The 17,407-nt window shown below is 41.6% G+C and overlaps 1 protein-coding gene across 2 annotated transcripts in view; it reads left to right on the forward strand.

Annotated features, from left to right (window-relative positions):
- The window catches only part of pcsk2 (proprotein convertase subtilisin/kexin type 2), a 28,777-nt gene that overhangs the window by 5,837 nt on the left and 5,533 nt on the right, over window positions 1-17,407 (forward strand). For both annotated transcript variants that reach the window (XM_071537201.1, XM_071537202.1), the window contains 8 exons: window positions 2,454-2,567; window positions 3,118-3,226; window positions 3,580-3,617; window positions 8,186-8,262; window positions 9,691-9,779; window positions 10,476-10,651; window positions 14,548-14,763; window positions 16,505-16,605. In XM_071537201.1, the coding sequence (XP_071393302.1) occupies window positions 2,454-2,567; window positions 3,118-3,226; window positions 3,580-3,617; window positions 8,186-8,262; window positions 9,691-9,779; window positions 10,476-10,651; window positions 14,548-14,763; window positions 16,505-16,605 (920 nt within the window). The remainder of the gene's footprint in view (window positions 1-2,453; window positions 2,568-3,117; window positions 3,227-3,579; window positions 3,618-8,185; window positions 8,263-9,690; window positions 9,780-10,475; window positions 10,652-14,547; window positions 14,764-16,504; window positions 16,606-17,407) is intronic.

The following is a 17,407-nucleotide window of genomic DNA, read 5'->3' on the forward strand; positions in this document are numbered from 1 at the left end:
GGAAGAATATTTGGCAATAGAAACCAAATTTCAAAATGTAACTTTGAAACTTTGAACAAGATGTTTAAATTATTCTTCTATTATTGGCATCACCAAGCGTGATTCATTTGGATACAAATGTAGAAGTCAAGAAAATGGCTACAATGTATCATAATTCCGATAAGGCCTTCACAGAAGGGATTTCACAAATTTAGGATTAATTTGTAGCTCATGATGACAACCTTATATCTCACTTTGTGTTCTATGTGTTTTAAGTGTTTTACTTGTGGTTCATTTTTAACCATTCTAGTCCCTCTCTGTCTGTTTTAAGTGAGCTTGCCAAAGCAAATCCCAATCAACCAAGTTGAAATGGCAATAAAGTATTGAACATGAACTTACCATGATGTTATGTAAATCCATATTTTCTGTTCTTTCCAACACACACACACACACACACACACACACACACACACACACACACACACACACACACACACACACAAGGAGATCTAAACCTTCAAATTAAACTACATTGTCCTTGAGTCAGTGACAAACAGAGCACAGTGCTTTCTTCGTAATAAATTTCAGATCGAGAGGTTCACACCGGGCTGAAAATTAGTCATCTTTTGCTAAAGAGAAAATAAAACACTTGTTTTAGCTATTACTCTCATGCATATTAGATGCCTCTGCCTTCCTTAACCTCCTCAACCTGCCCAGTGTTTCTAAAGGTGTGAAAGTGTTTCTTTGATTAGATTCAGTGAAGCGTTTGTTACCTTGTATGAATTGGGATTCGATTTCACATTTGAATTGCTGAGTTGTTGAGTGAATTCTTGAGTGTGATGCCAGATGCTACATATGTGGAAATAGAGTATCATTGTAAAAAATGCCATCTAAGACATTTATCCCTATCTATGTTCTCTGTCCTATGTTATCCTCTAGTTTTGCTTAAGTGGTAGGAGCTATTGTGGCAACTGTCAATAAGCTTTTTTTTTTTACTCTAAATCACAGCTGTTCTTTGGCTTTCATCCTCCTCTATGTCTGTTTGATAATACAAAGAAAAACAAGGAAATTTGTGATTGTAATTGCGGAGGCTTTTTGTCTGGAATGGAAGCCTGTACTGGGGGGAAAAAAAGCTCCATCTCATGTGTGGCAGGTGAGGTGGGAGTGGGGGGCCTTGGCTCCAGCTGCAGCCCTCCTGATTGGGAGGAAGAGAATAGCTCCCTTGATTTATACGATGTTTTCCCTTAAAGGAATAGTCCACCCCAAAATGAAAATACACTCATTACCTACTCACCCGCATGTCAGTTGAAACACCGGTGAAGTTGGTATGTCCACATTAACACACAGCGAGTTAGCTAGCACAGCTCCATGTCAGCCTTCTCCAAAACAGCTGCAGTGGCCGGGAGCTGGTTCTGTAGAGTTCCATAAAGGGCAAAAAATGACAAAGAAATTACTCCAAACAGCTTGTGCAGCATAAATGTTTTGTAGTCAAATGATTGCACTGTGGGTCCAAAAGTCCAATATTTACCTCATTATCTCCTAGATTATCCCCACTTACAAAGCTGCAGTTGGCCTACAGTGATCAGTGGCAGAAGAGTCTTGCTGCCTTCAAGTGCTCCTACTTCCAAAAATGGACCTTGAAACAAAAGTATCTTTTTTTGGTGACTATTTTAGAAACAAATGCCACAGAGCTACTTTGTGCTGCAATTTTAATATGTTTATTGGCTAAAAGGTGTTGTATATGCATGACACCTAAAAGTTAAACAAAGACTGAGAATGTCACATCTTGGCATTGTGGGTATCATGTCAAATTTGACTTTCCCATTTGTATTTACCACTTTATTGGGTCGTTCAAGGGTTGTACCCGTAATTACAATATTTCCGACAGCATTTGAAGGCAGCATCTGTTTGCTACTGTAGGGTGACTGTTGGTGCATTGTAGAACAAATCCTTGTCAGTGAGTAAGATCTAGGAGATAAAGAAGTAAATATTGGACTTTTGCAATCGTTTGGCCTCACAACACTTGGATTATGCTGCACAGGCTGTTTCAAATAATTTTATGGTCGTTTTTTGAGGACAATAAAGAACCAGTTCCCGGCCACTTGTTTTGGAGAAGGCTGACATGGAGCTGCATCAGCTGACTCGCTGTGTGTTATGTGGACATACAAACTTCACTGGTGTTTCGACTGATAGGATTCATTTTTGCGTGAACTATTCCTTTAATGGTACAGTACAGCAGAGATGGGGTTACTGATTTTCCACGCACAGAGCAGCACACTCCTACATCTAACCTATCAAAATATATTCTATTTTTAGTGATGTGTTCCAGCATTACTTGTGGAACTGAGTTTATTTTGGCCCTGTGTAGAGCAACAGCCCTTTAGTAATATGTTTGGAGAGATCATTTGGTGACATTAAACTGCTCATGGCACAACCTGCTATTTGATCAATTATTTATATGCTTCCTCCCCCAGGTGAAGAATGTCTTTGAACAAGAGGGATTTAGCCGTCAGAAACGAGGCTACAGAAATATCAATGATATTGAAGTCAACATGAGTGACCCCCTATTCACCAAACAGTGGTATCTGGTGAGTAATCAGCCAAGCAGCCGTCTGCATGCCGCCTGACCTTTAGCACCAGCCCACATTCTTCTGCCTTAATTATTCCGAGGCCAGGCATATTCACCACTAGTTCCTGAATCAACCTTGTTATTCTTTCTTTAATTAGCCCAGCCAATACCGTCCACGTCATCTCATTGTTACATCCATGCCAGCTAGCTTCCGCCCCTCTTGTTTACCCCAACTGGCAAGCGTGACTTTTATGCCGCGGCAAGCTTGCCGTCATTCATTTGGCACGTCAGATTAAGCACTGTGCAGCGGAGATGCAGCAAAGTGCTATATCATTGACATTTACTTCCCCTTCTCCTCACCTCCGCTCTCCCACCCCCACCAATCCTTATTCATAGCACACACACACCCCCCCCCCCCCCCCCCCCCCCCCCACACACACACACACACACACACACACACACTCACATCCATGTACGCACACACATCCTCCATGTTGACTGTTTCTCTAATGGTGGCTCACCTGGGTGCCATGCGTCACGGCTGTTCTCCATATTGTCCGACTGATTAGATAAACACAGGCCAGGCGGATGGGACCCCTGGGCTGGACCTTAATGTGGCTGAGGCTTGGGAACTGGGCTACACGGGCAAAGGAGTTACCATCGCAATCATGGATGATGGTGGGTATTTGCAGTTATAATGAGTATAATACAATAAATATAAGAAAGAACAATTGCTTTAAGGTCTCCAGAATAAGTTTGGTGACCACTGATACGCAGCATGTGTTGGATACAATTGGCTTGGAGTGATTTGTCATTCACTGATTAAGGTGATTAGTCACTACATCAGATTGTGATGCATTAAAAGGACCAAAATTTGCAAAAGCTACGTAGGCACTTGTGACAAATTAAAATTAGACTTTGATAGCTATTGCATTTCTATCAATTAATGCTTTGTCACAGCAAGTATTTATTTTACATTGATGCCAACCATTTTATTCCCAAAACTGATTCATGTCAAAATCACATTTCAGGCATTGACTATCTACATCCGGATCTGGCATCAAATTACGTGAGTTTTCCATTTTTATCATTATATATTTAAACTCTCTCCTGGAATTCTTTTACTGGTGTTAATATTGGAAACAGCGGTTCAGGTGGTGGATTTCACAGATGTCATGTGGTGCGCCACTGGCAATGGCAGGTGTATTCCAAGTTGCCTTCATGGCTGCCGAGTCTCCTTGTATTCCTGGAGGACGCAGAGACAGGCAGACGGCCAGCCAAGCTGTTTAATGTTAATGCACACTGCGCCGTGGCAGGCACAATGGCAGGCCGATCTGTCACAAGCAGAGATAATGCCAGGGTAGTTGGCGCTGCATAATGTGAAGCTCTATCTCCAGAATACTGATAAAACCTTAAAGGACAGGGAGGATTGCTAAACGGAACAAGGAAATACAGAAGACTTAGTTTGATTTGACTATAAAGTTTTTGACAGCCAGTATTTTTTTTGTTTGTTTGCTTCCTTTGGTGTTGCTGGACTGCAAACTTATGACCTTGTGCTAGCTGTTTTGAGTGTCAGCTAGAGGCGTGACTCATGTTATGGCAGCCCTGAGTCTTGGAAAGATGTGTTTGCAGTGGGTTGCCAGTATAACTGGAAGGTGTTGTGTTCTTTAATGCAAGTCCAAATGCAAACCTGCTCCCAAAGAAACTGAGGTAAAGCTTTTGTGAAAGGGTGAGTTACAATGTTGCGGTGGGATCAAAACATTGAAAATGATGCTCATGTTGCCTTCCTTTTTAACTAGAATTTTCATATGTGTAGATTAAGAAGCACCAATAGTATGTATACTAAATATTGTTAAAATTTTGTTTAAGAGATAATAAAGAGAGAGTCCTGATGCCGTGCACTTTCTATTTTGCTTTTCTGCCTTAGGTTATGCACACTATGTGGTCCTTTTTCATGCAGCTTGCGTAAGTGTGTGTGTATTTGTGTGTGTGTGTGTGTGTGTGTGTGTGTGTGTGTGTGTATGTGTGTACTTGCCAATAATGTTTGCCTAGGCCTTGCATGCTTCTTGCCTGTGAACAGAGATGAGCCTTAGCCCAAAAATAACACTCAGCCTCAGCTGGGGTGATGCAGGAGCATGCTCCACCGGACTGATGGATCATGCTGTGCACAGATCTAAAGTGTGTGTGTGTGTGTCTGTGTGAGAGAGAGAGAGAGAGACAGAGAGAGAGAGAGTGTCTCTCTGTGTGTGTAATCCTATTTTGTTACCATCGTCACAGTCTTTTGCAGTCCCACAAAGACCTCCCACTATCAGCTGAATAAAAACATTAAAAAAATTAAATGCTTAATATGGCACATGGGGTTCATCACATCATTCAGTTAGGTTTAAATTGTGTGTGTGGGTGTGTGTGCGTACTTTCTCACCTTCACTTCCTTGTCAACGTGGAGTCCGTTTATGATATATTTCTTTCAATTATCTTGGAACACTGCAATCAGCCACTATCAATTGCTTGTATATGTGGGGGCGTTTCATTGTGAGCCTCTTATTGTTCGAGATTTCCCATTTGCTGTGATGCTCGTACTGTAACAGCTCATAAAATGCATTTTAGTACGGTGAATTATTTTGGAGATTGCGTGTGTCCTGAGATGAGAAATTTCTAACTTGGTAGTTCAATTTCATGCCAGATCTCACTGCAAATACCAATAGTCACAGTACTTTAAATTGTTTGGATAAAGAAATATGTCAGTGCAGATTGCTAGTATTGTAGTTTACTACTTAGAGATGTAATAGCAGATATATTGTTTATTCTGTACTTGTAACAGATCACGGTATTTAACTGCTAGAGGGTGCGGTTGGCGTGTGTCACTGATATGAAGGAAAAAGAGGAAAAATGTGGATGGATTCTTATATAATCAGCGGAGACGTCGACCAATGCAAGACTTTATGTCTCTTTTTCTGTCTCTAAGGGAATGGTGTGCAGGGCGCTGAGGGGTGTCATTGGTTTTTGTGTCCCTTATGAGGATTATGTTGTCGCAAGTATTACTCTCCGTCTGTACTCTATGGGAAGTTACCATGACAACGTGTTGTGATGTCACGTTACCACGAAGTTCATTTCATATGTGTGCGTGCACCGCACATGTCCTTTTGTTTGAATGTGTGCGAGAGAAAGAGTGAGAGAGAGAGAGAGAGAGACAGGGGGAGAGAGAGAGAGAGAGAGAGAGAGAGAGAGATTGTGAGCATCTATAAAATTGTTGTGTTAAAGAGATTCACAGATTTATATTGTTAGGCGCTCAGCACACCCTATGACGCAAATGGCGGGCTCAATATGATAATCACATCCATTTTTAAAAAGGAGCTGGGGATATACAGCATCTCTCTTCACTTTAATCCCGTCAGTTGGCTTGGATCTTGTGTTATAATCTCACAGCACTTTCTTTGTAGGTCATACAATACCTTTACTTTGAATGATCATACTAGAGACTTTCAAGCAAGGTCACATTATACACAAATCCTATTGTAGCTCTCTTAGATTATAGGTTATTGAAATCAGATCATATGGACTATTGAAATCAGTCGCCCCTTTCATGCTGGCATATTATAAGTGATACTTGCATGTTATTCATCACTGAGGCTCCTTCATTATGAACATATGGTAGTGTAATAAATAAATATTCAAACAGCCACAATCCTAGAGGAAATGAGAGGCTTCACTGGTGGATGGATTGAATGTATTTGCCTTTCAGTTCAGCGTTCTTTATCATTTTACCTTCAAGCTGATCACAACTTTATCTTCAACCTTCTTTGGCCTAATTGTTGCCATACTGGCAGATCTGAATCTAGAGGAACAGGGCAGAATAGCCTCTCCTACAGCTTTGAAAGGCAGTGACACTGAGCCATTGCTCTCTCAAGTACCATTTGCTCCAAGGACAGTGAAGAGGGAAGTGTAGTTGGGGAAGGGTTAAGGTGATTGAAGCTGGACAGAATCCATTATTCTGACCCTGGTTGTTCACAGAAGACCAGAGGATGAACAGAGCCTGATTGATAGCAGAAGACGAGATGAGCTTCAGAAACACAGCAAGTGATTCATGGGCATGCCCCCATGTTATTAGTTACCAGGTCGCAGCAGTTTTCACCCCATTTAATGGTAAAAAAAAGCAGTTGAGCACGGCGTGTTCTCGCATCACAGGTGCTCCGCTGAGATAATAAGATTCTCAAGCCAATTCTTAGACTAAGCTTGCTTTTTGCATTTTACCTATGATCACAGTTTAACCACTGTCATGACACGGGTGTTATGTCACCTGTTTACAATTTTTTGTTTTGTACTCTTTGATACCTATCTCAAACAGAGAAACAAAGACAGAGAGAGAGAGTAATAGAGAGAGAGAGAGAGAGAGGGAGAGAGAGAGAGAGAGAGAGAGAGAGAGAGAGAGAGCCTAGACGGCAGCAACCCATTTAGCCCGTAACTCTCTATCAACACATTCTCTCCTTAAACAGTCACAGAGGTATGAACCTAACTCCTCAGCCACTTCATCATGCAACCCCAGTCGCTCTGAGCATTTCTACTTTCCTCTGGTTACCTGCTCCACATCGTGATAATTAGGGAGTTTCTCCATTGGGCCAGCAGCTATTGCTGTTTGGCTTCTGTCTTTGTCCCTGACTGAGTCATCTCTTCTAAATGCCAGCCAGCACAGCTGTCAGCCCCAAGCTTGGCAACAGCCTCCGTGATTGATCTAAAGTGTTCAGTTCTATGGCTAATGAGCACGGCTGTGGTGTCGCCGCAGACATGACCACGCAATGCACCTGTGACTGGGTACACAGAGCAAAATAAATAGCACTCCAAAAATGATTGACAGGCAAAGGAGCGATGGGTAAACAAGAGAGAGACGGAGAGAGACAGAAAGAGAGAGAGAGAGAGGAGTGGCATAGAAAGATTACAGCCGTCAGCGCTGAACTGAGTGACGGTTTAGGAGAAGTGTTATAAAAGGAGCAACAAGTGTGACTTTTCCAAAGATTTCTGTTGGATCTGTTGTGTGTGTGTGTGTGTGTGTGTGTGTGCGTTTATGTTTGCGTGTGTTTCTCTCCTCCAGCCCAGGCTATTCTGGTAATTATGTTGCCTGGATTGATTACAGATGTGTGTCTCCCACATCTGTTTTCGCCTGCTTTTCCGCTGCTGTTCATTCCGATCCTATTACTTTTAGCCACGTGGAATTAAATGCCGGGAGTGAGCGAGGCATCTTTTTCTCAGCCTGAAATCCCTGTTGTGACCACACATTATCCCAGTATTGCCACTGATTAGATTCATAGACAGGTATTGCGCCAGGGTGTACAGTACCATATTCAGATCAATGTGCATGTTTGTATTGTATTCAGATGTGCATTAGTAGTTCATATTAGGAAGCCATATGTAAAATCATAAAAATGGTTTTGGAGAAATAGAAAGAAATAACCGCCTGAGTAAAACCCCAAAGTATTCCAGGTGACAGGTGGCTGTGATAAGGTCAGCGCTCCACTAAGAAAAGCTTCCACTGCTCTCTGTCAGAACTACATCTCTGCCTTCCTTTGTTTTTCTCTTCTCTCCTCTCCTGTTTTTGCGTCTCTGTGTTGTGTTATTCTGAATCCATCCGTTTGGTCCTTTCAGAATGCCGATGCCAGCTACGACTTCAGCAGCAACGACCCGTTCCCCTTTCCGCGCTACACGGACGACTGGTTCAACAGGTAAAGATCAGCCAGACAGCCGAACCTGTTCCCAGGTGCTCTGCTGTGGAGCTGCTACAGGGTTAACAATAAAACCTCCATTGTTTCTATTCATTGCGTGTAAGCAATGCAGGCTGATGTTGTTTTGTGTGTAGAGTTGATATAAGTGTGCATGCATGTGTGTGTATGCATGTATGTTTATGTCTACATATACCGTATATATACAGTATGTGTGTGTATGTGTATAGGTGTGCACGTGTGTGTGTGTGTGTGTGTGTGTGTGTGTGTGTGTGTGTGTGTGTGTTTGTAGGGTGCTCTTTGGCTCTCTCAGGGGTCTGGCAGCTCTCCTCTATTGATTTTCTTTCCACGTAGCTCCATTAAGTCATATCTGCGGCCTTTAAGCAGTGCTGCAGTATAAACAGAGCTATTGTCCAACACAGCACAATATAAAACATAATGCCTATTTTTACCTGTTCAGTTGGAAGATATAGGGGTGATAAAAAAAGCGGGGCTGCTGACAAAGACTCAGATCCAGACAGACATCAGTCGAGTCTTCTCAGGGTCACAGTGTCCACAGCGCGGGCCTTCTGTCTGATAGCACCTTATCTCCCTCCCATCTCGCCATCGCACTGCATGATCCACTGCCACTGCAGAACACGTCAAGGACAAGACAACTATACAGGGAGAAATCTATCCTTTCTCACCTTGCTCCCCCTCTCTACGCACTCCTCCACCATGCTTCCATCTGCTCAAATACGTGTGTGTGTGTATGGGAGCGAGAGGTAGTGTGTGGGTTCGCTAGTGTAGCTGGTGCTGACTGGCGTGCACAACTCACTAGCTAATCAGCTGGTTGTTATAAATAGCTGCCTGTCTGGCAAAGCATGCTGGGAGAAAGTAGTTGACTCTCTGCAGTGGCCCTGTGGGAAGCACAGGGATAGATAGATAGACACACATCACGTGGTGCACACAAAACACTGATATGTATAAACATGTTCAATCAAATTGAGACAAATGTTGCAAGCGCACACACATATACACACACACAGACACAAACAAACACACACACGTGTGCTAAAATACCCTCAACATCAACCTAAATCTTCAAATATCAACTACATATTGACGATAATAATATTACAAAACAGGTAAGTACATTTTCCCATTTTCCCCATGTAGACACAACTTGTAGCCTCTGCCTCACCTAATATTATTAATATTATTCAGATCGCACAGTTACAGATTCTTTATGCTAATGTTCATTGATTTCTGGCCGTGCAAAATGCTACATCTCTTCTATAAGCAATTTCCTCATTCTAGTCGGACACAAAATCAACAAAATCATCATCTAATCTGGAAAATCTGATCTGACATTTAACCCAATATATATTATATCCATTATAAAATCATGTTAATTCTATAAACATTGTCTTTGTTTCTTTCTATCACCAGTCATGGCACAAGATGTGCTGGAGAGGTTTCTGCAGCAGCCAACAACAACATCTGCGGTGTGGGAGTTGCCTACAACTCCAAGGTGGCAGGTGTGTGTCACATCAATGCTGCAGTTTGGACAGTGAGAGGAAAACCTGATTACAATCAGCATACAGCGATGTTAGCAAATAACAATTCTGCTGATAGTACTGTGAAAGGACCTGGCCATCATTTAAAATATAGCTCGCTCTCTGCTGGAAGGGGGAATGTACTGTAGAGGAAATATATATCATGCATAAAATATAGGCACTGCGTAGTTTGGTATGGAAGCACACTCAAATGGTATACCTTTACTGTGTCATAGAATTACTGCAAATAGCAAAGGTCAGTTAGAGTCCACATAGCAACATGACAACACCATCAATCCAGACAGCTCTAGGTTTCCGCTCCATATTGATTTTTCTTGAAATTTGCTCCGGGAGAAACACAGTAGAAATAAGAAAATAACTATTGACTGCTTGATTTGTGCGCTCCTAGCAGGCTAATATTACTTTCTTGCCATTGTTAGGGATTTTGATGCTGTAAATGTGTTGTATTGTATTTCGGATCATCGCTGTAGATATTGCAAACATAAGCAGCTGATAAGATTTTATAAATTGCTCATTTATAGTCACCTAAACTGCACTGTGCTCCAGCAGCAGTACGAGCACATAGCAAAAGAAAAACCAAGACTAGCAACATGAATAGCAAAGGGTGATTCACATGGACATTGATGGACAGTCTTACCTTACTTGTTTCTCCTTCAGGTATCAGGATGCTTGATCAACCCTTCATGACTGACATCATCGAGGCATCATCCATCAGCCACATGCCCCAGGTTATTGACATATACAGCGCCAGCTGGGGTCCCACCGATGACGGCAAGACAGTGGATGGACCCCGAGAGCTCACGCTTCAGGCTATGGCTGATGGAGTCAACAAGGTAAGTGGCTATCAGACCTACTGTGATGAAGGAAAGAAAATTATGGCAAATGTTGGTGAGCCAAAAATAAGGTGTGCGTCAAACATAAATGCACACTCGTAACGATGCAAAGATGTAGGGATGTCTTTTTTGGTGTGGACACTGCCAATTTAGAGGCCACCACTCCAAAAATAATTAAATCTGCAGCCCTTCAGTCGTGGCATCCCTAATATGTTAATCTTAATTGATCCCCATAAGAACATTCTCCCACTGTTTCTGGAGCTGGTAGAGATTCTGTGTTTTGCGGGGCGAAAGCTTGCGAGGGCTGCCAATGGGGGCTTGAACGTGGGCCCTGTGGTTTAAGGATGATCTCCCTACACACTATGCACACACACACACACACACACACACACACACACACACACACACACACACACACAGAGTTAGCATGCTGACAGTGCCACTGCCACTGCCTTTTTGTTTAATCATCATGCACCGTGCAGGCAGGTGTGGGTTGCGTGTGCTCTGAGATGACCCTGGGTAGCTGAGCAAAATTGACTGTAATCCCTGATCATATAAACACAACTAATCAAGCAGCCATTCTGCACTCGGCCTCTTAGATTCTAATGATCACTTATATAAGCTAATGTGTAGGCTGCACAGGATGCATGCTGTACAAGAACAGGAAAATTAGACATTTTAAATTCAGGAGGAATGTATGTTTTGTCAGCACTTCAGAGGACTTGTCATCCCCCAACCCCAGTCTCCATCACTTCAGTCTAAACGAGTTAGCATCTTGAGCGTGACAGTATGGTTTTGCAAATTGCCGTGGATAATGGAAAAAAAAAATCACACAGTATGCTCTCAGAGCGCGGCAGACAAAATGGAAGACAGAAGGCCTCGGGCTCACAGGTGAGCTCAACGGTTCTCAAACGTCTCTTTGCAATTTAAATGGAGAGACATGAATAAGCACGGTCTAGAGAAAGACATGCCCCTCCTCCACTTCACCCTTTGTTCCACGGGGAAACAGCAGGGCTTTTGTAGAAACAGGTGCAGCATTTGTTGAAGAGGAGCCTCTCTCTATGTTGAGCCAGAGTTGGTTGCTTTATTTTTCATGACACCTTATTAGCATTAAGGGCTATACAAGCATGCATCTAGTAGATTGCATGGAAAGTAAGAAACCTTACAGTGTCAAGACTATGCACAACAACAAGCACTTGTGGTCCAAGTTAAGGTGGCTGCAGTGTTAAGATATGGACACCTTTGTTTAATATTGACTATTTTGGCATAAATATGTTCTGTAATAAAAGCTTGTTGATTTGCCTGGATGGTGTAGGTGAATTACTGCAGATTGTTTGTACATAGCTTTAGAAATATGTTGTCCATGATATCAAATTCCATGTGGGGTCATTTTTTTTTTTTTTAAATGAAGATAGATAGATACATAGATAGATAGATAGACAAATTTAATGTAGCCAAATAAATCATTTATTTTGTCATTCATCTTAAAAACTTAACACCGTGCATTGAATTATAAAGAACTAAATTACAGTTCTCTAAAATGAATGTCTAAATGGCAGCGTACTTTTGTGGAAAAATACGCTGAGTTACTGTATTGTTCAGAGAAGGTTTTGTTCTGGAATAACTTCACCTTTGTATTGCTGAGAGCTGAGAAAGCTCCAACAACTTCATCTTCCTCCAGGATATTTATTGTAGCACGAGTAAATAGGTTTAGGTAGAGTGACCAAATCTCTCTCTCTCTCTCTCTCACTCTCTCACTCTCTCTCTTATTGTCTGCTATTGATCTCTGTGAAACTGTCCAAAGTGCGCAAAAGTTTCAGAGCGAAAGAGAGACAGCGCGTCCCCGTAAGCATAGCAACTCACTCTCCCACTCTTGTCGTAACAGTAGCATGGGATGGGATCAGGATGATCACTGGTAGGACCATTGCCTCCTACACAATGTTTAGTGCAGATAAACGTGCTTTTATTTATCTTCTTGGCATTGAAATCCTTGTGTGGACGCCGCAGGCTCGTATCCACCGTAAGCACTTGTCCAGCTCCGTCTTGGGTTTCGGGAAATTTATAAAGCTAAGGCCATATACCGGCCAGTGCGTGAGTGAGTGATTCAGTGAATGACTGAATGACTCAGTGCGTGAGTGAGTGACTCAGCGACTCAGCAAGTGACTTACTCAGTGTGTGAGTGAGTGACTCAGTGAGCTAGTGAGTAAGTCAGCGAGTGATTCAGTGAGTGACTGAGTGAGTGAATGAGTGACTCAACAACGTAGTGAGTTAGTGAGTGACTCACTGACCCAGTGAGCGAATGAATGAGTGAGAGACTCAGCGAGTGAGTGACTCACAAAGTATGAGTGTTTCAGTGAATGACTGTGTGAATGACTCAATGTGTGATTGTATGACTCAGCGAGGGAGTCAGTCAGTCAGTGAGTGACTCAGTGAGTGACAATGGTGGGAGAAGTAGCCTACTCAAATCCTTTACTCAAGTAAAAGTAAAAATACCCAGACACAAAATGACACAAAGTGAAAGTACCACTTGGACATTTCTACTTAAATAAAAGTATGTAAGTACTTGCTCTTTAATGTACTTAAAGCATTAAAAGTAAAAGTACTTGTCTTATTCCATGCGCACTTTGGACAGTTCCACAGAGATCAATAGCAGACAATAAGAGAGAGAGTGAGAGAGTGAGAAAGAGAGAGAGAGAGATTTGGTCACTCTACCTAAACCTATTTACTCGTGCTACAATAAATATCCTGGAGGAAGATGAACTTGTTGGAGCTTTCTCAGCTCTCAGCAATACAAAGGTGAAGTTATTCCAGAACAAAACCTTCTCTGAACAATACAGTAACTCAGCGTATTTTTCCACAAAAGTACGCTGCCATTTAGACATTCATTTTAGAGAACTATAATTTAGTTCTTTATAAATCAATGCACAGTGTTTTGTTTTTAAGAAGAATGACAAAATAAAAGATTTATTGGGCTACATTCAATTTGTCACGAAAATAACTGAACGACTGCATGATCAAGGACAGCTGTGTGAATTTACAAAAGCTATGTTGTTCTATTCTGACTGTTAGGGACACATCATGAAAACAGGTTAGAGGTAGACATTTTCTGTGGGAAAAAAAAAGGTTCATCTGTGCTAATCAACAGAGATATCAATAACCTCTGACTCTGGTAGATTTGGTAATCTTGACACTGTTTCAGTGGCAGTGCACTTTATGGGAGACGACAGATAGCAGTAATATCATGTAAATAGACCTACATTTTTCTTATATTTGGTGCTGCTGTCACATTTACGTGCCTTTTATCTGTTTAGCTCTGAAAAGAGATCCAATTTAATACTACTAGTATAGGCTGGAGGCTATGGACCAATGTGGAGATCTTTCAAGTCAAGCTTCACTACCATATAACCTAATCTCTCTCTCTCTACTCTTCTGCTCCCTATTTTTCACATTCTTTCTGTCTCTAACCAATCGTCAGTTCCAGTGAATGAGAGCTCTCAAAACATAAAAATGTGGAAGTTACCAGAGCTGGAGAATAATATGGAGCCACAAACATCAAACTAAGAAGCTTGATAAGAAGCTTGATACTGACAATTTTCTAAATTATATGTCTTTGAAACCCCAATCCATCTGAAGATTGCCCTCTTGTCATTGTTTAATGTTTTCAGTTGTGAATATTGCTTGATATGTCTTTGATATATGAACTTGATTCTTTCTTTATGACATGATTATGTAAGTTAAGTTCTATAATTTGTAAACTTGCACACATTGACAGCTATAATTTCATTCAGGTTAAATCCCGCAGAGTGCGTTGGGCGTTTATTTCACTCATATAAGTACCACTACTTGTACCACAGTGCTTGACGTGTTTTCAATTCACTTGGATGGTGATGTTTTAGGGGCGAGGAGGAAAAGGCAGCATCTATGTGTGGGCATCGGGAGACGGTGGTAGCTATGACGACTGTAACTGTGATGGTTACGCCTCAAGCATGTGGACAATCTCCATCAACTCAGCCATCAATGACGGACGCACCGCCCTGTATGATGAGAGCTGCTCCTCCACCCTGGCATCCACCTTCAGCAACGGCCGCAAAAGAAACCCTGAGGCTGGCGTGGTGAGTGAGAACATTATATATGTGTGCGTGTATAATATAATACACGTAAGAGACCTTTTGTTTCAGTTATCTAGTTGAAAGAGGCTCAAAAGGATTTTATCTCTATCTTTTGTAGCAAGCTTACCTAATTTTTTTGACATTTCATTGTTCTCCAACGCTGCCTGTCTGAATGGGTGCAGGCATTTTCAACCCTTTCAGCATTCACAGACGACTGAATACTTGTTCTTAATTTTCTTCTACAGTCTTTCGCCATGGCAGCTCTGTCCTCATTCATTCAAACAATTGACCAAGTTGGAAATAGACTTTTTTCAATCGGTCCAGTATGCAGTGTATCCTAGGCCTTTCGGGAGATAGGACAAGACCAGGGATATAAGACCTGAGAAGCTGTTACACTGTAATTGCAGGGTGGTTGTGAAAAGAGGTTCAGATGGAGGGATTGGTCTTCTGTGATTACCTCCCTTGACATCCTGAAGCATCACTTTCTTTCAGATGCTCAGAAAAGCAGCCACATAATCTTTTGTGTTGATCATGACATTTAGGGCATAGTTTTCTGTGAATGTGGTGTTAAGAGGAAAAGTTAGAACGGAGAGACAGGAAAGTGCATGTTTTACAGTTCATGGTCTTGGCTTGATTTTTCTTATTGTCAGAAAACAATTTTAAGTGTGAGGAAAAAATAATTTTGCTACTGGGTAATGATGTAAGCAGAACTTTATTTGTTTTTTGTACATTGTGTATGAATGAAAAGCAAGGTACAAAAGTAAACTTATCTAGTGAGGTAGTCCTTTTTTTCTCAACCAAATATGACTCTGCTACATAACATGAATACATCTCTCTTTACTGTATCTGCCTTAAGGCTTAAGAGTATGGCACACCACTTCAGCGTACTCCAATAGGCTATAAATGTAACTGTGACTGGCTCATGATTATTTCAGCATTTACCTGGGGAATTGTGTCATCAGACAGTGATGCCTGGAAAAATGAGCGAGTGAGTCACCGGAGTCAAAAAGACCCATACCATTGTACTTTGAAAGAGGAGGGAGCCGAGACATGGCAACTCTTGTGTACTTCCCGTTTTTGTAGACAACTGCCTGACCTTGATGGTATTTTAATTTTAGAGAGTCTAGAGTTGTTATCTGCAACCTTAGCACATTGTTTAAACTTTCATTGCATGCAAAGGAGCATGTACATGCCTGGAATATTCACTGGCAAAATATACCGTGCTTGTGTGTAGTAAGAATTTCCCAGTGTACAAAGGCAGCAGTGTTTGTGTTGGGATTATGCCAATCACCCTTGGCTGTTGACAGAGCCAGGGATCTTCCCTAGGGTTTCCCCTCTCTAATTGCATTTGATCTCTGATTATTTCTAATTAAGCACCAAATTAAAAAAAAATCTGATGTTTATTCAGTAAGTATAAACATAACCAATATGCTAACTACTGTATGTGACAGTGCAGCTAATATACAGTACACAGTCTTAATTTCACCTTTTGTGTTTGACTTCATTGCTCAGCCAAACTCCATAATTCTGCCATAAAATTGTCATTTGAGAATAAATTCTGTTGATTGTGTGCAGTTGTTGGAATTACTTTAATGCGTGCCAATAAAGGCACTTTCACAGCAAATTAGATTGCATCCATGTCCATATCTCCTCGTCCTCCCTTGCCTCTACTTCATATGAGTAAGTAGCTCATTGAAAAAATTTCCTTTTTGTTTCTTTCTTTCCTGTGCCTGTGTTATGGCAGGCCACCACAGACCTGTATGGGAACTGCACCCTGCGGCACTCTGGAACATCAGCAGCAGCTCCAGAGGCAGCTGGTGTCTTTGCCCTGGCTCTTGAGGCTAAGTAAGTACTGCAGCACCCACAGAACTGTAATAACTGTGATTATTGATTTAGATGGATTGTCTATATTTGGTATTATCACTTTGTCTCTGCTGGAGAGTGCCACCTGCAATTGGTTAGATGAAACTGGTAATAATGTCACAAAAAATGCTTACAACCATTAGATTTGGCTAATCCTTTATATAGCAGTATTTGACTTGAAGAACACTGTACTCATGGTAATGATTTCTAAGAACTTAAATTTCCGGGTAAGTACAACCTTGAGCTTTCTCGTCTTTCATTTCCTCTTTCTTTCTCTGTCTCTCTCTCTCTCTCTCTGACTGTCACTCTCTATCTATCAGAGCCTTTCTTATAATTATCTCCCTCCATATCTGAACTCCTCAAAGGCCCAAATCATTTCCTCACTCTTCACAGAATTGCTTCTTTACTGCAACTGGCATTAAGGCGGGCAGGATAACTCAAATGAAAAGTGAAATAGTTGCTCTCTCGCCCACATATTACCGACTCTATGTGCTTGTGCCAGGGAAACAAATCATATTTGGACCAGTGTGTGTTCTTTATACCTCATTACAGGGCTGAAACACAAGGTTTATATTGTTAGGCTGGGCTCAGAGCTAACGTTTATGTTTTATTGATTACTGCGTGGCCCATATGCATGAAGCGGAGAAACCCTGTGCTGGATGATGAAACACACTGGAACACCCTCTTATCTTAACCTGCTGGACTGTTTGTCATGGTGTTATTTGGAAATACTTAAGCTTGTGTTGTTGATCTTAACGACAAAATGTAACATTATGTTTTGTCT

The sequence above is a fragment of the Centroberyx affinis genome, unplaced genomic scaffold (genome assembly GCF_046629955.1).
Source record: "Centroberyx affinis isolate AG114_WGS23_722 - 3 ecotype Tasmania unplaced genomic scaffold, CSIRO-AGI_Caff_v1 ptg002993l_1, whole genome shotgun sequence".
Classification (NCBI taxonomy): Eukaryota; Metazoa; Chordata; class Actinopteri; order Beryciformes; family Berycidae; genus Centroberyx; species Centroberyx affinis.